The sequence below is a fragment of the Epinephelus moara genome, chromosome 9 (genome assembly GCF_006386435.1).
Source record: "Epinephelus moara isolate mb chromosome 9, YSFRI_EMoa_1.0, whole genome shotgun sequence".
In the NCBI taxonomy this organism is placed as follows: domain Eukaryota; kingdom Metazoa; phylum Chordata; class Actinopteri; order Perciformes; family Serranidae; genus Epinephelus; species Epinephelus moara.
In genome coordinates, this window is record NC_065514.1 from 17,841,801 (window position 1) to 17,863,031 (window position 21,231).

At 41.9% G+C, this 21,231-nt stretch overlaps 1 protein-coding gene across 2 annotated transcripts in view; it reads right to left on the reverse strand.

Annotated features, from left to right (window-relative positions):
- slc27a4 (solute carrier family 27 member 4) overlaps nt 1-17,078 on the reverse strand; it is a 36,587-nt gene extending 19,509 nt beyond the window's left edge. Inside the window, exons 1-4 of one of the 2 annotated variants that reach the window (XM_050052853.1) lie at nt 16,984-17,078; nt 11,304-11,387; nt 5,067-5,228; nt 63-273 (exon numbers count right to left, since the gene is read on the reverse strand). In XM_050052853.1, the coding sequence (XP_049908810.1) occupies nt 63-273; nt 5,067-5,228; nt 11,304-11,317 (387 nt within the window). In that variant the 5' untranslated portion in view covers nt 11,318-11,387; nt 16,984-17,078. Of the gene's footprint in view, nt 1-62; nt 274-5,066; nt 5,229-6,647; nt 7,088-11,303; nt 11,388-16,983 lie in introns of those variants that run through there. The other variant, XM_050052854.1, reaches the window with a different exon arrangement.
- Between the last annotated feature and the right edge of the window lie 4,153 nt (nt 17,079-21,231).

The window sequence follows — 21,231 nt, forward strand, 5'->3', positions numbered from 1 at the left end:
GTTTTAAAAAGTAAAAGAACCAGTTCAGCAAAATGTTTGTGGAACAAGATGCATGGACCTACCCTGAAGCCCCGCTCCAGCAGCAGGTTGGCCACTCTGTTGGAGTACTCATCCAGCTGCCGGAAGGTCCACCTCTCCCCGGTCCCCTCGAAGATGAGTGCCGTTTTGTCCCCGTGGCGTTGAACTGTTTCAGCAAAGATCTTGGGAATGGTGTTCTTTTCTTTAAGGTGGCGTCTGACATTCATCTTCACCCTCAATAGCACACTTGCCGCACTGAAGGAGGAAGAGAAAATGTCATTGAATGAGAGCGCAGCCAGTTAGACAGCAGATAGCCGGCTCGATTTTTAAATGTTGACTCCCACCAACTGCATTGTGAATTTCAACTTCTGCCCTCTGGATGGAAGTGTGGAACAAAGTGGTATATGACAGCTTTCTTTCATACCAGCCATCACTCAGCTGAACATAGCAGCACTGTACAGATGCTATAGAAGCAATTTTTACTTATGTATTTATTAGTGATTATAAGAGCCTGACAACTTTTAACATGTCTGTCTATTGCAAGGGCGCAGGTTTGCACATGAATGGCAAGGACACATTCCTACCAATATCCTGGGGGACAGAAATGTCCCTACCGATATCTGAGCATTAAAATACTGGACAAATTGCATCATGTATGGATCCAGCAAGGGACAGCGATTTTATTTTTATTTCTTTTAAATGTGACAATCCCATATTATGCTTCAAAAGGGTTTTCAGTTAGTTTTGTTTTTCCACCTTTGATGAAGAGCAGTGCACAGACGCTTAAATTTTGTCCTTACCAGAGACAGTCCCAAACGGGGTTCTGTGTCTGTCAGACAGTCTGAAGGGAATACTACCATAGCAGCAGAGTGATAACCTAATGCACAGCAGAGTAGCCGGCAGGTAGATTTTTCTTCTTGAAACATTATAACATAGTCTCATTAAATTCTGAGTGTATTTTCATTATCTTACAACTCTGTTCTCAAGATATTATAACTTTGTTCCCAGCTTCTAAGAGAACCCTGATATATGGGGTACGTTTTGAATATGAGCAAAAAAATCTTGCTGAAACACATATAACCCATTAAAGTCCAGGGGTTTATGAATTAAATTAACTGAAATATTTTATCACTGATGTGAACAGGTGCCACGTGCACATTTTAAGAGGTTAACTCCCCACACAAAAGACACAAAGGAGAATGGAAACGTAAACTATGCCCACACGTGTGTTGACTCAGCACAGATAACATTAAATGAGAAAAGTTGATCCGCAGGAGAAACACATTTAAAGGGCAAACAATTTAAAAAGCAGTCAACTGTCACCATTGTGCCTGACTTTTGGGATTTAATTTCTGTATATAAAAGACATTTCCACTGTAAATTGGTTCATAAAACTTCACCAGAATGCAAGAAAGTGTTTTCCTGGACCCCCCTGCTGGACATGTGTCCTCACCAGTGTTGAAATGAAACCTACGCCCTTGGTCTACTGTCTGTTTTGATTGTAAAATATGCGTCACGAAGGATTTCTCATCTTTTACTGCAAACCAAATCTACCTACAGGTACAAACAAAGTTACCTTACCTTAGTTAAAATTACTCTTCCAAAAAACAATTTGCATTTTGATGTAAAGGTAAATCCAGCTCACCCAAAGCTGTGTTAGTTTTACATTACAGCTCATTAACTACAAATTGCATGCCTTCATTATTGCTTGCCATTTCCCAAGGAACACAAGTTTTCAGACTGGTTTCGTAGTTGTTCTTGAGTGAAACGTTTTGTGGGTGTTTTGTGCACATGTTTAATATGGGACAATAACATGACTTTTACAAAAATATAAAGCTAACTGAATGTTCACTGTTGCAACTGCAGCACGTCTGTCTGCGACTCTCTGCAGTTGATTTTTACCCTGTAGTGACGGATATGAAAACCAGTCACCATCTCTGCATGATAGCAAGAAATCAAATTAAAAACTTAGGATATTCTTTGGGTAATGGTCAGCAGTAATAAGAAGTGTCCATAGCCTGTAGCTGAGAGGCCAAAATGTTCAAAAGCACCAATACTGTCATTCTTAATACTTTGATATTCAACGCTAAATACTTTGAAGTTAATATACAGCTATATTTGACCAACTTAGGTCACCTATTCCCTACTTTGTGCAAAATGTAACCACACTCAGCATAAAACATTATGACTGAGATGGCTGGAAGGATCTCACTCGATAACTCACATTTATGGCACAAAGGCAGAGATAGTGGGCTTTCTCTTGAGCACTGCATAATTACAGAAACATCATAAACATCTACTGAGCCAGGTTACTTCATGGCTGCGTTGCGTGATGATGATATTTCTTATCATTACACAGGGTATCAGCTTCATGTAGTTCCAGACGACCATAATTTAGTATTGCGCAGTTGTTTTCGTCATTTCATAAGTGCACATGGCCGCAATAAAGCAGCGTGGAGCATATTTTGTTGCAACAGACGAGCTGCCTGAACTCTACACCGTGTAATTAATTCATTTCTCCCAAGATATTTTTTATATTGTCAGCAAAGTGACTTTAAGAAAGATCTGATATTATTAAATTCTACTGTTATGTTAATCACAGTTTTGAGTGGAGTTTCATATTGTCAACAAACTGCACTGCACCATATGGTAAAAAAAAACTCTATTTACAACCAATTCAAGCAAACACAGACGCTTTACACCCACTAAACCACCCAGTGACAATCACTGCCATTTGCAAGGACAGAAACATGAATACTGGGAGGTTGTTTTAGTTTATTAAGGCATTGAAATATGAACCACTGTGCTTCTTACAATGTTAATATATTAGCTTTGTACATAACAAAATAGAAATGTATGAGTCACTGTGAAAAGGACATGCTTTGACAGGGTCAAGAATAGTGAATTTTTAACCTTGGGGCCACTATCAGCACACTGACAAATAACTAAAACGTTATCAGAACTGTACTTACAGCGAGGGTTATGTGCATATGAGCAGGTGCACACAACTAGGTAGCTAAAGCGTAAGAAGTAAGAGGTCTAAAGAAGAAGAGAAAATAGTTCAAGCTTAAGATCTGTCTCTGAAATATAGCCTGTGAAACTGTTATCTTTATCTCCAACCAATAAGAGAGCAGCGGCCATTTTTTTTTATACAGTGGGTCAAAGAAAAGCGCTTATCACAACTGGTGTGGTCACCTTGGCTCACATCTCATGAAGAGGTCATAAATGCTTTTACAATTTCCTGTTTTACCATTACTGCGGCTATTGAGGAAAAAAAGGAAGTTAATGACAAACCAATTACCATGGTAACCCCCCCTCCACCCCCCAAATGTAAATATTGGCTTTAGGTAAGACAGTTAAAAGGTCTGCTCCTCCCCCCGTCCTTTCTATTGTCCTTTGTCCAAGATATTTCAAGCTACCTGCCATATCAGGTTTTAAAACATGCACAACAGGATTATGCAGCTGGTCGCTAACTATAGGCCTGGGGAGGAAGAGCCTCGGGTCAAGACGAGTTCTTCAACGGTACCCTCAGTCAACGATGTCGAGCTACATTTTTGAGGGATTAGAAGGTGTGAGAACACCTTACTTGCTAAACAAACAAACAAAATTCCACGTTCAATAATCAAACTGTCAGGGTTGGGGAGTTCCTGAGTACAATAAAGGGTGTAACGTATTTAAAATACCAAATATAAGTGACTGTATTCTGTTATAGTTTAAATTGGTGGTATTCTGAATTTGTTTACTGTCTTTAAAAATAGATAACTTGAATATTTGGTTTATTTGCTCCAACATGTGTCCTGACTGAATGTGATACAAGCAAGCTTCAGCGACAAATTCAGTTTGACTTCATTGTATAGTACTAGAATGCTCAGACTAGCCGCAAGCAACTCAGCGCTGCTGTTTTGAGCTGAACTTTTGTAAGATGCCCTGTTTTTATTTATTCCTGCCGCTCGCTTTGAAAGCACCACGATGGATGAAGAATGGTTGATTCATGAATTTTAAATAAGGAGTCATTTAAACTATACCTTACTTCACTACAAAAACCTAAATAGGGTGGCAGCTAGCTGGAGGGAGAGCGCCAGGGAGCTGTAAGTTTCTGGGAAATGACCATCATTAATAACAACCTCCTTGCTGCTGGCTATATTGTGTCATTTCCAGTAAATATCACAATATAAAGTGTGCACTTTCTGTTTAAAAAGTACAAACGTAGAGAAACATCTCTTAAGTGGTTATGTCTGCACTCATATCTCGAGCTGATAGGCATGTGGTTTGTCTACATGGTGCATATTTAACAGATGCAGTGTGGACAGAGCATGCCCATAACCCATAAAAAGATTTTTTTAAAGTCCGTCTAAAGGTGATAAATGATCATTCTGATTTACAGCCCTGTCCTATCTACAGTTATGTCACTGTCAGTGGAGTAAGCAAAGACCTGCAACATCTTTGATGGCCCTATTCTGCCTTATCAACAACATGAAGCACAATTTACTCTTCCGCTGTTTGCCAGAAACTACAGTTTGTTGTACAGTTGTATGTCCAAGGTCTTGTTGTGGCTGACTTTAACTGTCTTCAGAGACTTTGATTGTTGTGATACCTGTAAGTGTTTGGACAGTGACACATTTGCTGTTGATTGGCTGTGAATCCAGTGCTTTGGATTTGATAGGGGGCTCTTAGCTGCTCTCACATACAATAAAAGGCATGCTTTCCCTGATTGTATTTTAACAGAGCCGTGAGACAATGACAGGGCTCCAGTTCTGATACTGCTCACCCAATATGGATGTTAACAGGCTCAAATTAAAGCTGAAAGTCAGCACTTTCCCCTCATGGTCATTGTTTCACTTCAGGTCCAGTGTTCTGGCGTGTAGAGCCAAAAAACAAATAGTTTGTCACTGTCAAAACACTTACAGACTGCTCTACAGACAGAAAGAAAAGACCTGACTGGTTGAAAAGCAGCAGATGAAAAAAGCCGAAGTAATGAATCAACGACTTCTCTAGGTTTCATTACCACTGGCACCACGCCAACGCATACACACCCTCTCCGTACTTACTGTAAGTCTCTGCCGACTGTCTTGGCAAAAATCTGCAGGAAGCTCCATCCTCCACTTCCCAGGTAGAAGATCAGGATGGCCGGGAGAACCTGGTACCACGGCAAGCCCACCAGCAGCCTCAGCACAAACAGCAGGGCTGTGCAACACGCTAGACGGATCATCCTGAAAGAATGCACACGCACACAAATATACAGATAAAGGCTGGGATGAATCACACAATCAGTTCAGTAGGAGAAAGGTTACATGTGGTTAGCATAAGCAAAGAAAACGGATGTTTAACATCTTCACAATGGTATTTAAGCCAACCACATAGGAATGTGATCTACTATGATTTTGTTTACACATCCTGCGCCCATTTCAATCCACTGACTCAGCTCTGGTAGCCACACTGCAGGCTTGCACCGTCTTGTGCTGTGTGTTGTCATCCTGCATGAAATCAAGCGGTCACAAACATGTAAAACATCATGAGTGTAATCTATTTCCTCACTCCCTGAGTTTTCTTTTCTCCAGCAGCTGGATAAAACCCAAGGCTACAGAGACCTTGAGGGAATCCTAACTCAAAGCTGGCTGTCTGTAAGTGACAGCTGAGAGCAGCAGAGGACAGCATGTGCTGACATTGGTGTTCAGTGCCACCTGATAGCTGGGAAGATGATCCTTAAAGCAGTAAACGATAGGTTTACATGACTTATTATCTATTCATGAGCCTGTGTAGAAAAACACTGCAGGGATGTCAGTTCAAAACAAGCGGGCATTTTTTTTTTAGGGAAGATGTCTGCCTATTTGTTCCAGAGCCAAGATGCTGACTGGATATTTACTGCTCTGTCTGTCTCCCTGCAATGGTGCTGATGGCACTATCATAGCAATCCAATAAGTCTGCAGCTATTTAAAACGCAGGCAGACAATTACTGTGAATGTATCGCATCGACATGATAGGATTTGTCACACGCCAGTGAAAGGACATGCGTTAAGAAAGCAGCAGCCACTTCACAGTGAGGGAAAAAAGGCTTCATCATCTGCTGCCGCTACACCCGGATATTTAAAAGGCGCGTAGCATCATATTGCGGTAGTGGATGTGGAAACGATAGCTAGGCTCAACCCACCGCTGGTTAGACTACGCCTCGATAATCGTGCCATGTGCGCTTCCACAGAGGGCCTTCCATCCGTATTGGGCAATGTTAATCACGCTAACATGATGTAGGTTATCATGGTAACGGGCGCTGCCCGGGGAGCAGGATGCGCAGCGTTATTGCGCGCATCGGCTTAGCAAGGAAGCGGATGGACAGTGTGACAGCCGCCTCTTTTAGGATGAAGAGGCATGCTGAATATGCAGTCCACGTTCACATGAATCACCTCTCACGCACCGCCTGATATTAAAGTGTCGAGCCACCTCTCGAGGTACGTCAGAGGGTCGTTTGCGCACAAGGTTGCCAGAGGACAATAGGAGTCATACCCGGGCTCTTTCCCCCTTTCTCCTAGCTTGTAATACCCAGAGCCATCTGTGGAGCTGAGCACCGCGGGGCGCACGGTCATCTCGGGCTGTGGCTTCTGGGGGATGATGATTATTATTTTTTGCGTACATACCTCGCTCACACCGTCACAGCATGTAGGTGCGCAGAACTCCCAGACGTGAAAGTCGTCGTGTGCGACTCCGCTTTGATCGGCTTACAGGCTATCCTGGTCGTCCTCGCCGCTCCTCGCCGCCGCTCGCTTGGCTTGACAGAGGCTCACAGAAACGCACGCAGAGACAGACACACGCACCGACCGGGATCCCCTCCTGTTGTAATGCCACAACGAGCTGCTGCTGCCGCTCCTCTCCCTCCGGTGGGGAGTCAAATACGCCTGGCTGTGAGCGTCGACTTTGACCCCGCGATCATCATCCGCTCATTGTCACAACCATTGATATCATTTCTGGGTTCATTGTAGCCGATAAGCTCACTAGCAAGCGTAATTCAAATGACCTTATAATTTTCTTAGCTGCGCCCGCCCACCGCCGTCAGCGTCCCGTCCATCAGTGGAGCAGCACTAAGCACTGACGGACACGTGTCTGGGCCAATCGAGGACAGCGGTGTGTTACACATCCCATCCGGCAGGGGCGGGGTTTGCGGCACTGGTGAGGAGGAAATGCGGTGCGGCCCTGCCTGCCTGCTAGCTCACAGAAAGCGAGGGCAGCGCGCATAGCGGTTTCCACCCGGTAGTGACAAGAGCCTGATGCGGAACCGTGTGGCGTAAAATGAGCCCTGCCTCTGCTTGGAGAGTCGGCCTCGCTGCGTTCATTCATCACTGCGCGCTCTGCCACAAGATGTGCTTGAAGTGCGCATCTGTCAACTGAGGGGCGCCGAACAATAGCCAGGGCTCGACTAACATGTATCACCACAGTGGGCTTAAGATCTACAATGAAAACCAAAGCCCTTTAGCTGTCAGACTGCAACCAAACGCTCCACCAGCTGGTTGCTTGACTCCAGTAGCTCCAGCATATCTGTTCAATGGACAACCTGCAGGGTTCCTATGCCAGAACATGTAGAAACACTGTAGATGTAGCTTACACACAGTGAATGACACAAGAAGCAGAGGTGTAAATGAAGACAGTGCAGGCACAGGGGCCCCTAGGGTGGAGGGGCCTGTAGAAAGAGCAGGCCCTTGCAAGTGATTCATATTGCCACCATGGAAATAAACCTGTGTTCAAAGTAAAATGATGAAAAAAATAAAAACAGTGCCATTTGCTGTATATGTCCTCAAAAAAGGCAAACCTATCTGCATCATGTTATAAGGCTGGATATAAGGCTGTCTCACCCCCTTTACACCTTGTATTAACATGCGTTTTCTGTGATCGCAGTGCAATCGGACTGCTTTTGACCACATGAAAGTACGGGTGTAAATAGTGTGAGTGCAGAGCTGATCTTCCAGGCGTTGTTTTTAAGTGTGTATTAGGCCAAAAATATTGTCCATGGGACAGATGTAAAGCTCTGCGTAGCCCTGCACTAAAATGATCAAGTTCTCCCTCATATTTACCACAGGCTGATATTTATGGAAGAAGGGAAAGCTGTGATTGGTTTAACCTCGTTACATGACATGCGGTGTGTGCTGCTGTGTTCTTTCTGTTTGTGGTTTTGTGTTCCTCTGGTAATTTAGTATGTGGTAGTTTTGTGTCTCTCTGTAGTCGTTTTTTGTCCCTTTAAGGTATTATGTCTTTTTTTGGTATTTTTTTGTGTCTTTCTGGTTATTTTGCGTCTCTTTGCATCTCTTTCTGGTCTTTTTGTGGCATTTTGAGTTCCTTCCTGGTTCGGTACTTGTTAATTTGAGTGACATTTTGCAGGTGACACTATGGGCCCCTGGGCCTGTGCCCAGTAAATCTGTTCAGTAATCCATCCTCAAGAAGACATGATGAGTCCTGCTGGCCAAATGACTGACAGTTTTCTATCTTGCTGATTTCAGCAGCTGTAAGACAGGGGGAGTCATGGAGCCCACGGTGCCACAATAGAATAACTTAGGCCTACTTTTGAATGACACAAGGAGGCTGACATTTCACACAGTGTTCATTACAGCAATGTGACATGTCATGAAATACATTGCATCATCAGGAAAGATTGCAACATGTACTATAACAAAGTGCTGCGGGTCACTGCTGAAAGTTAACAGAGGTCACTCCCCCAGTGGTCTACAGAGCCCAAATTAATGGTGACACTCTTGTTTCTAAACTCCTACAAAATATGTTAGGTGTCACCTGTTTTGAAATACTTGACTCCATCTGCAAAAATACCAGACTTATCAGATAAACATCAAGGTTTACACTGATAGACAGTTATCATCTGGTTTTAAATGGTACATGAACAGACGGTATCCTACACTGACCCCGGTATGCGAGATGGTAAATGGCTGATAGGTGATTCAAAGACTATGATAAGTAAAACGTATGAGCTTTGACCTGCAAATGGCAGATAAAGGCAACAGACACTCATTAAAACACACACACACACACACACACAGTCAAACAGGGCATCATCAGGGCTGTGAAGCTCTTCTGCCGCTATCAGTCTGTGAAGACACATTATCAGTGGTTCTTAGACAGATAAGGGCACGCCCAGTGTATTATTCTGCTAGTCTGTGTTTTCTGTTCAGTACATATCATGAACAGTTCAGAGAAGCAGAGCAGCTTTGGGAATTGTTTTTTAAATACAGGAAGCAGGTACCCAACCCTGTCTTTTTAGTTAAACTTTTACATGGTACAGTGAAGACAAACAGGAAACTGTAAACGAGTGTGACAGTTGCCTAATATCCTTTTTCCTCCGCTATTATTTTTTTTTAAAAGTGGGTGGTGATTAATGTGATCTTGAGGGGGATGTTAGCAAATTAATGTGTCATATGTTCATAAAACAGATTAGTTTTACAAGTAAAATCTATCAAAATAAACTAAACGTATTAATTGAAATCTTTCTCTTAAATGCATTTACTTGAACCACAACATGACCATTTGTTTTTCAATTAGCCTTGCTGTGTTACCTGGAATTTGTGAAGAAAACATAGTCTTTCTTGTATGCCTCCATGGAAAACGGCAAACATACTGATTTATTGCAACAACAACACAGCTGTGCTCCATTGACTCTAATGCAATCGTTTCAGGCTGGTTTTGTGGATTTGGAGCTAAATGTTGTGCCTGGGGCATGTCATGTATTAATGATACTCGTTACCTGGAGAGGTTAGAAAAAGATATATGTTTCTTCCCTGTTCCAAAACCAAAACCAAACCCTGAAAGGTGTAGAGTTAGCTAGCTAGCTACTGAAGATATAGCCTACTGAATGTATACACATGCTGCTTTTGATTTTTGACGATTATAACAGTGAAAGAGACCGACCCTGTTGTACTGGAACCAGTGAAGGGAAGCAGGGAAACTTTGCTGATATCCAACCAGCTGTGTGTCATCACAGTGTGCGCAGATGAACGTTGTTTGACTTCCCCAGGAGATCCCTGCCTGTACAGCGGCCGAGGTCCAGGTGCTGGCAGTGGCACGGGGGCGAAACCAAACACTGTTCATCTGCACACACTGTGATGCCACACAGCTGGTTCAATATCAGTGAAGTCTCCCTTTATATTCATTGTCTTCTGTGTCGATCAGCAGCGATGTGGTGGTTCACTTTTACACTCTGATCTGTAGCCTATAGTTCGGCTTTAGCTTCTAACTATCTTTGTCTTTTTAACCCGTTGTTGCTGCTGAGTCAGTTTGACATCCTGGATATATCCTTCAAACACAGACTCTAGACCCCTCTGTCTGCAGGAGTGACAGTATGGGATTCATGCTTACTCCGAAAGCTTGTCAGACCATGCATTTTTGTGAAAACCTTACTATTTAAAACTGAACTGAAAGTGAAACTTACCTGTGCTATCTTTAAATCCACACTCCAATACTAGTGGCTTTAACACAGCATGACTAACTGATTTACAAATGGTCATTTTGTGGGTTAGGTATTCCTTTTAAAATTCAGTGCGTAGGATTTAATGGCATTTAGCGTTGAGGTGGCTCAACCGAAATTGTGCCAAGTGTGTAACAGAACTACAGTGGCCAATTCAAAAATGTAAATGGCCCTATCTAGAGCCAGTGTTTGGTCTGTTTGTTCTGGGCTACTGCAGGAAAGTGGCGGACTAGTTAGAAGAGGACCCGCTATAACCACAATGTATCTGTAGCGCTTGAGTTTCCATAGCGGACTTAGAGGTACAATGCAAATGGGAACATACTGTCTGTGGTTATTTATTACATGTTATTGTCAACATACAAGGCATATTATACTAGGAGCTCGTACACTATACTTTACACTTTTGGTTAACAGTCTAGCATTCCCCCTTTTCTGTAACTAACAAACCAAAGTCAGAAAAGTAATTTACATTCTTGCAGGCATCGTGCATACCCTCATCCAAATTAAATTAACATGAGCTCAAATGTCAAAACAAAAAAAAGCGTTAAGTTAATGGTTTTGCAGAAGGCTTCTGAAATATCATGCCTGTCTGCAGGGCCAGCGCCATTCTCCTCTTATCATGCTCAATCCCACTGTTGAAATCTCTCTCTGTAAGGAGGTGGAAACTAAATCATGGAGAAAATTGGCAAACCTCTGCTCTGTCTGAAGGAGGCAGTTGAGGTCAACAGTTCCTCCAGTCACATCTTTAGGCCAAATCCATTCTCCTGTCTAAAAGTTCTTTGGTCTTTACTCTATAAGCCCCTCTCCCCTTCGGCTGAGAAACCGCTCTCACCGCTGTAATTTCATTTTTTTCAGTCATCCAGTTCCAGACCAAAGTGGCTGTAGAGATCTCGTGTGGTGGTCCCCCTCACAGCAGCTGCAAGACATAGCAAAGTCTGGGTTAGGCCCCTTCAGCAGATTACAGGGTCAACTCCCTCTGGTCTACTTTTCAAACAATCCTTAAAACACTGAACAGACCAAGCATCGCAGTACCAGACAGACTTGCATGTACTTGGTGAAAAGTTTGTTTAAATCAGCTTTAAATTTGTGATTTAAAATATCTTGGCCCATCTCCATTTTAATTGCAAAAGTTTCTCACACATTAACCCCGCTAAAGTATAATATCTTATATACTCGAAAAGATCCATTAAAGTAGCCACACAAGCTAGATCTCTGCCTCTTTTACATCACGCAGAACCAAGCTGTGCTGAGCTGTGTCGGGCTGAGTCTGATACAAAGACCAGTTGGCTTGTAGTGTGTTTTCCTAAATATAGTACAGGGCTGATAAAGCTGTAGCATCTGTTGCACGCATATGTGTTGCACTGATAGGATGTTACCAGGGCTGACAATAACAAAATATGTCAGTTAAAGCTGGGGTAGGCAGTTTAATGTTGGCATCACTAGGCAATGAATTTTGAGCATACTGTAATTCAAGTGGACTGAAAGAACACTAGACTTATGCACCTCTTCTTGACTTTGTTTTTAGGCTTTAGAAATCTTGTCTATTACTGAAGATTTTAGCCAGTCATAGGTAATTTCAGAGAGAGGGCACTGGTATTGGCTGTTTTACAAATGCACACGCCCATGCATGTCTCTTCAGATGGTGAAAGCCCGATTCAATGGCGGAAAATTCTGCAAAGAGAGTTGCTATTCCAGCATTAGCAACAACTGCCGATACTGCAAAGCAACCCATGAAAGGAAGACAAACTTATCAAAAAGAGAGTCTGATATAAAACAAAATAAAACGCATGTCAGTATTGGCAAATTGTTTCAGAGATGAAAAGAAAGTGTTGCTAATAGTTCCGCCTTCTGCTAACCCGAGTCAGCTGCGGTTTCAAGTTCACATTTATGTAGCTAACTTTAGCGAGAGCCTTGAATCACAGTGTGTCCTACACCTCACTCCCCACTGACACAGACCACCTCGCTAGGAGGAGAACCCCAGACAGTGGCCGCAGCAACCCAAATCCAGCTAGTGCAAACCCCACCTACAGGGACCGGGACAGACCGACTCCCTGCTGGATCAGCAAACTTTCTTTTGCTGCCATTACACAGGTTTGACTCGGCACTGCTGCTGGCCACCAGCCCACTGTGACACCCAGCGGCTGGGAGGTTTGTACTGGCCGAAATTGAGTAGCTACAACCACCAATCAAAGGTTGGTCTCTGGAGCTGCTGTCGGCTCTCCAACTGGCAAAGAAATCCATAGTAGGGGAGTGAGGTGAAGGGACCGTGGGGTGGCTGGCTACCTAATACTTGTCTCATTTGTGGCCTGATAAACAGAGAGAGAGTGTGGGGCAAGGAGGGCTAAGGGACTGCACCACATGCAACTCTACAATGAAATAAGATTGAATAAATGAATGTATAGGAAACCCCGGGTTACTGTATGAAGCGTGTTCATATGTCTGTGGTCGTCTGGTGGGAGGGGCTTAGGAGAGCGAGAGAGAAGGAGCTGCAAAAGGAGGGTATATTTTCAGATTCTGACGTTTTTTGTGTTTTCCAGATTTCTGCCAACTCCAGCTTTAATGTTTGGACTCTTAGATCAACCAATATTAATTTGTAATCTATAAATATAAAACAAATAATGACACAGCCTGTCAGTAGTTTTACAGTTTTTTGTCAAAGTCAAAGACACAAAATATTAAAACAGAAGTGGTGTGAAGCAGGAGAAAAAGCAAGCAAAACATCACCTTGGAAAAGAAGCAACCATTTCTTTTGATAAAGAACTGTGTCCCTCGGATATCTTTACCTGATCTTCTTACCAGCCTTGACAAAAATAAGCATTGGATTAACCATAAAGTGAGGCAACTGGTTTTTTACCTTATGCAAATTCTATTCGTTGGTAAGGGTGTGTACATGCAGTGCAGTTGGGATATAGGTTTGAAGGCCTGAAGCAACAGAGAGGTTCACTGTTTAATGTTTTGTCTGTCACTCTAATGCCTGCAGGGCAACGCTCCAACGGGTTACAGTCCAATGATTTGAATGAGTTTCCTTCCAAAATTATTCTTATTTATGCTGTTTTCCTTCACTGAGTGCAGTTATATGGATGTGAATAACCTGTTTCTGGGCAAATTTCTCATTAAGAAAAATCTCCTGGATTATATAAATAGCTTTCAAGGTGTGAAAAATGTGAACATTTCTAAGATTATATAGGTGTAGAAAATACATTTCTTGAGAGATGTGACAATGGCCTTAATCCTGACCTACAGTCAGACGGACAGACATAGTAAGACACAAAGGGACATTGTCTCTAAAGGGTATTGCAGGGCATCTCCTCATGTCTCCTCTCTCTTCAGCCCACCCATCTCCTCCTTCAGCATACAACAGCAACTCAGTGTTTAAGTGTAGACTCTTTGTGAAAGTCTGTGTTTGTGTGTGTGTTTGAGAAAAAGTGAAAGAGAAAGCAGTACGGGGCAAAAGACAGGATGATAGCATGTGTTTGTCTTTGACAGCGTGTGTGAGTGTATGCATGTGCTTGCACGACAGACAGAGATTGTTAATGGTGTATGTGTGTAAGTGATGTGAAAGACTGCCATTGTGTCAGAGGGGAAACGCCATCTCCATTCACTAAGAGGTCATTATCATCCTGACTCTCCACTGTACTGTACTGACAGAGAATTTAAAGAGATAGCAAGCTTTAACTCAAAATATATATTTAATATGAGATCGCCCAGTTTTTCTACACAGACAGACACAGAAGCAGAACATAAGTGACATTAGAGCTTTCGAGGAACGTAGAACTATTTGTGTTCTTCCTGTGTACTTATTTCGCAATGATCACTAAAAAAAATCTGGGAATGTACAGACTGTGTTTGACCCTACACACTCAACAATGTGCATGTAAAAGTAGGTAAAAAGTCATGTTTGTTATGACACATGCTACGCACAGACCACAATGTGACTTGGCGGTGATTCACCAAAACCCTCCTAACGGTTTAAAAGGTGTGAACTTCTCCACACTTCCTGACCCTCATAGAGTTGCATAACATGTACACAAATATATTTCAAAGACACAAACTTACAACACTCATTGCAGCCTACCTTCGTAAACTAGTGTGTGCCCAGACTTAGAGTCAGACAGATGGATTTATACAGTATTACGCAGCATTACAGGAATTATAACAAATGTAGGGAGGAGGTGAAATGCCATCACAAGTGTCTGATGTCACAGAGTAAGTACAGTGATGTGCTAGCTACGATCTGATCAGTGAACATGTGACTGGACACAGAAAAGTAAGAACTTGCAGAGGCTCGATTACTTAAACTGGATGAGATGGGAACCTAAATATAACCAAGCTGCCCCACAGAAGAGAGACGCTTCAGCCAATAACATTTTCTCTTAATCTAATGGAATGAATGTTTTATAGGCAGGCCCATGGAATAAAAATGCAGACATAATCAGTGATGTGGGATTAAATACTGTCTTAAATTAAGACTGGCCTTGGCTTTTGATTCAGGCCTCAGAAAGAATCAGAGACATTGCTCTGTTGCCCTCTGGTGGCTATCTGTACAAATTGAATCTGAATGAGACTTGGCCAAGCTGATAATTTGCAGTTCCTACATGCTACATTCACATTATCTGATCAGATAAAAGCTTATTCAAATGTTCCTTTGATAATATCAGAATCAGAATATATTTTATTGATCCCCAAGGGGAAATTGTGATTTGTTACAGCTGCTCCGATGTAAAGAATAGAGAATTCTCCACAGACATAATTTTAAACTTTTAAGGGCTGTACCCGACTCAGAATCATGTCAGTCGAATCAGATTTGGCTGTTCAAAATGAATATTCAACTATTCGTTCCCTTTCTCCCATATAGAGTTTAAGAGTTTGCACAGGGTTCCAGGGGGCATTCAGGGTGACAGCGCCATTCATGTAATGTATTAAACAAGCGAGGTAAGCCCTCCAAGCTAATGTGTGCTAACTATGCTAAAGACTAATGATTGGAAAAGGGCAACAACATTTTTTGCTGACACTAGATATCAAAGCAAAGCCATAGACTGTATCGTATTTAGTTACTGTGAGCTATAAATTCACCACTTCTAAGCAGGAGGCAGAAGATAACGTTATTTTGGAGCCTGACTGTGCAAAGTCTCTCTTTCTCCAGCTGCCTCTGTCTCACGTTTACTCTCACGTCCGTTTACATGCACACTGATAATTCACTATTATTCCAAAAATGACAGTATATCAAATTTGATACCAGTCATGTAAACAGCATATTCCGTTTTGATGTTACTAATTAGGCCTTTTTCCGAACGTAGTAGTTTCCAATTAAGACGTGGGATATGCTGATATTATTCGGGTTTTAGGAGCATTCTTTGGGCATAAGGAGAAACACACCTACTTTTACACATTATGAAAGACAGGGATATCAACAGGTTTTTGGATATGTGCAAATATCGCGATGCAACCTTTTCATGAAGGTGGTTAAAGGAATGAAAGAGGGAGGCTGTATTTGCACAGTCGAACAAAGCTGCCACTGGTGGAAAACTTTGAAAAAAGCCTGGCACAAGTGACAGCTGTTCCACTTTTCCATACTTTGACATTATAAACAACATTTTAGGGCACGTTAATCTAGGTAGGCACAGCTGCATGTACACGGGAATGTCAGTGGAATATTCATTTTCATAAGCCATGTAAACAGTTCCATAGAAATATTTTCTTTTTCAGAGTTAGGGCAAAAAACAGAATATTTTGTGCATGTAAACGTAGTCACTCAGACTTAACCTGGGTCTGGGTCCGCAGCTATAACTTGGGACCAAAGTATTTGGTCACTGTGACAACAACACTGTGACAACAACAGCAACTGTGTACTGATTATCTTTTTTAAGAGTGTCTATATTAATCTAAGTAATTTGAGTAGTTTTTAAGGTTGTGATCACACTTTTGCACAGTTTGTTTTCCTTGCTCCAAATCACACCACAAAAGACATATTGTGTGTCTCATCTAGTCTGTTCAGGGTTCACACTCTCTTATCATAAGTGAGCAAAGAGGTGTAAAATATGAGTCACATTGACAGACAGACAACTCATTCAACTGGCAGTTTTAGTTAGCTGTCATCTTGCAGCACTCATTAATTTGGTGTGGAGAGCCCACAAAGGAATAGTTGAAAATAACTCACAAGTAATAACTGCAACTGGACTTTATCTGTCATAAATACAAAAAAAGGCTGTTGCTAACCAGAGGGCTGCTACAATCAGTAGACAAGTCAAGTATTATACTTGGTGGTTCATGTTGCTGTCATACCATAAATTTTCTACATCTCAGCTTCTTTGTAGGAAACATTAGACCCATTCATACAGTCTCCATGTGACTGTGTGGTGATTTGATCAAAAGAACTGAGCTAAAGGAGTGACAGCTTGCAGTGGGGTTGATCTGTGAATAAAGCAAACCTATGCCTTGTAAATTCTACACGCACCTTTAAATGTTACTTAAAAACTGGTGAATTTAAATGTCCAAACAAGGTGTTCTCTTACCAATACGGCCCAGGAGTGACTGTCCAATGTCTTTGATGTCATTGTACTCATGCAGCATATCAATATGACGCTCCAGCTCCTCTACTCTGCATCCCCTGGAGAAACACACACACACACGTGGTCTTACACAAAAGCAAATATGTGCAAATGCTCATAGACAAACACACAAATACAAACATACAAAAAATCAAATTACGCAAACTATGTGAAAGCAAGAGTAGCACACATAAAAGTGCACATGAATTATAGGTATTTCAGGGTATAATTTGTGGGGATCAGCACTATTGATTCCCTGCCCTCTAGCACTCAACTGAACCACCAACACTTCATGCTTAACAATAACCCAAACCACTCAAGTTGGACCTTGAAGATAAAAGTACAGGCAGACAAACACACACAGCTGTACTCACTCAGCCTCCAGCTGTGCTATCTCTGTGTCCAACTGCTCTCTCCTCCTCTCTAGCTCTGCCACCTCCTCAGCAGGGCTAACTTTAGCACTCTCGGTTACTTGAAGCTGTCAGGTGCAAAACAGACAACCATACTAGGATGCACATGTGGCACTTTATGTGTGTATTACAGACAAAGAGGGGGTTTACGTACAGGTGATTTGAAGTTGGAGTGCACTCTCTTAAACCTTGAGAATGGAGTTCTGGGGAGAGAGGGGAGGGAAACTATTGTTAAAGCCAGGGTATGTTTCACTTGATGAGAAAATGCATAAAGATAATACTTCTTTTAGGTGTTTGGTTACATGATCACTCAGTATTAAATCTTGAAAAGTACTTCTGAATAGACAGTAATAGCAAAAGCTGTATTGCCAGTGTGTGTACATACAAAGAAAAAGTCAGGTTTACAGCAAGAGTGCAAATCTCTCAGAACGCTGAGCAATTTTCCAGCTTGTTGCACACAAGCACATCGCATCACTAACATCTTAAGTTAATTAAATTACCCCTGTGAACAGTTTTTATTAATTTCCTTGCCATGGCTAAAATATGCTAGTTATCAAGGATAACACAGATGCCAAATGCAAGGACATGTCTCATCTTTTGTTTTCAGTCACACTGTTGTGGTAAAAATGAATTCATTTTCCATTTGACAATGTCTGCAAATAGCTTTTCTATTTAACAAATTAATTAAGAATGCAAATCTGACAACTTGAACAGATTGGGTGGGATACCCAGAGGAATCTCATGAGAGTAAAAATGTAGGTGTTCATATTTTATAAACAGAGGATAGCTGATTTTGAGGTCAACAAAATATGGGTAAACTTTGACTTCTTGTCAGTGATCATTGGCCAGCAAACAGATGGCATTCATTTATGCTTATTCCCCACATGAAACCCTGTCAAATAAGCTGCCACGTCAGCTTACGTCTGAGTTTATCCCAGAAAGATGTCTGCTTTTATCAGAGGTCTTTCTGTAAATAAGCAACAGCAATATAACAAAGTTAACATTACAGTGACGGCACATATTGTCTCAGGAGGGTCTTAAGGCAATATCACAGCCACACAGGGGGACAGTGGAACACGGCTATGATAAACACTGTTTTAAAGTAATTACAGCTAGCTCAGCGGTAACGGTTATGCCTGAAAATAGCTAGCATACGATATAACGTTACCTAGCTAGCTAGGTAGCTGGTGTCAGTGTGCTAACAACCTACCTTTTTAATGCTCCCGTCTTCAAGTCGTTCCCTTCCGGCGTCGAAACTGAACACTTATTTTCACTACAGTGGTTTTCAGCCGACTGCTCCGTGTTCATACTGCCGTAAATGTTATGAAAATGCGTGTGTTATGGTCTATTTCATGCAGCAAGAGCAGTACATAAACACTGAGAAAGTAGGAAGTTCGTAGTTCGCGGCTGATCGGAAACAGACACATGCTTAAACCGGATTGGCTCTTGACACCGAGAGGCGGGACGTAGATAGTTTGGTTACCCTGGTAACAGCCGTGACTCACAACTCTTCTCATTTTGACAGGAGTGTAGCCTATAGTTCTGGCATCAAGTCTTAAAGACTGACTTCATATATATTAGATATTCAGCAGTCAACATTAGGGTAACATTTAAACGGACTAGATCAATGTGTGTGTAAAGCACTAAGCTCGTTACTTATGAGAGGGGAGGAGTGGTGCAAAACGGGGGAGGCACTTCACATGATACCTATTTTAAGCACTGGGGAGGGAATTATGTTTTTTTTTTAAATTTGGCACAGCTTTAAATGGTCATATATATATATATATATATATATATATATACATCATTATTATTATTATTTATTTATTTCAATAACCTAAGAACCCCAAAACCTGGAAGTGGGTTTGAAAGGCATGTTTTCCTTATAAAGAATATTCATCAAAATTATTACATTTATCATAGCCAGAAACTGTGGATATTTCAACTCTGCCTCTTGCTCACCTGGTAGAGTATGTGCCACGTCCTCTGCAGCGGCTTGGGACCAGCGACTTGTGGCCCTTTGCTGCATGTCACCCCTGCTCTGTCTGCCACCTATCTTGGCTGTCCTGTCAATAAAGGCGAAAACACTCCAAAAATCTTTTAAAAAATCACTTTATTCTTTGTCTCATTTAAAATATCACCAACAAAACACCATTTGTGCTATCCCTTTGCCTCAAGTATTCTATGTAAGACAGGTGAGTGGGTCCTACACACCAATGTCATTCAAACTGACAGCTCCATCTGTGTATTATGATTTATTAATTGTGAGCTCAAAGGATAATTCAAAAAATGACTGTTGAGATAAATGATATATGCACTGCTTGCATGATTTATGATATATGCATGCAAAGGTCACAAGCTATTAAATTGCTTGGGTATGTAGGCTATAGGTGATACCTGTGCAAAATCATCAAGGGGTCCCATTTGGAGAATTGTAGCCTATTTGATGCCAAAATAAATCACACCATAAAATCATTTGTGACCCTTTCAATTGAGGTTCATTGTAATTGGATATAAGGAAAAAAAACATTTATCTTAACGTTAAACTTACTGACATGAAAGGGGTTGTCTGCCCAAAATTCCTTTAGGTTAAGCTAAGTAAGTACCAGTGTTTGGCTGGGATGTGCCAGCAGAGCCACCATCCTTATTGGACCACCAGATGGTGTAAAAGCACCACTTTGAGTTGACTCTGTATCTGCCTTCATCTCATTTCTCTGCTGATTCCCTCTCATAACATACATATTCTCCCTCCCTTTCTCTCTCTGTCTGAAACAACCCACTCACTTGTTGACTGAGAAAAATATTGCATAATCTGAGAGTGATGTTGTGGCATATATTTGTGTGCTAATCCAAACCGAGGCTACTCTGAGCTGCCCATCAACCAAGGTGCCTCTCAGACTGATTCAAAGCCACCATCAGTGCTCTAAATCTAAAGCGGTGGTGGATTAAAAAAGCAAAAGGTCACGTTCAATCCACAAACACACACACAGACGCACACACTTTTCCACCTAATATTGGGGCCAGTACAGTTCACTGGGCAAGTACCAAAGGAAGTGAACGCAGCTTGAGATTTAGCTCTTAAAACAGAGAGAGGGAGAGACAGAGAGCATGAGTCGGAGAGAGAGACAGGGTTCATAGAGACAAGAGGAGAGTGAGACAGAAAGGCAGATAAAGTGTGTATCCAGGGGAGGGGGGTTGGTGTTGGGGGTGTGGAGGACATAAAATCGAGTCCATTCTGCTTTATGTCCTCAGGATTCATTGCTTATTTATTAGTTGTTATACAGAGACAGAGAGGGTCTGGAATGAAAAATTCAGACAGGAGGCATGGCCTTTTCTCCTTTTAGAAATCACAAGATTACACACACTGGGCGGTAATGGTTCCTGCACGCAGTCATGTGTGTGTGAGACAGAGGGGGAGAGATTTGTGGAGGATGGCTATTTCTCCACAACTCCGACACAGCGATAAGCCTCTGTGTATGTGTATGTGTGTGTGTGTGTGTCACATTTTCTCAATGGCTGCTATGCATCTCTGAGTTTTGTTAATCAAGGACACAAAGTCATGTGTTTCATTTGGGAGCGCTCTGATGACAGGGACACTTTGTCTCAGCAAATATAACATCTGCTGTTATTGTTAATGGGAGCAAGTGTCTGTTGGTGATGCTTGTTGTACTTTTGTCTATAGTTGGAGGGAAGTGCTCCTTCGTAATGTGCTACCAACCTCTCAAAGCTTAGCCTGCCTGAGTTTATTTTTGGCCATCTGGGTGATGTCCATATTGATGGTGAGGGGTCTCAGGAATGCCAA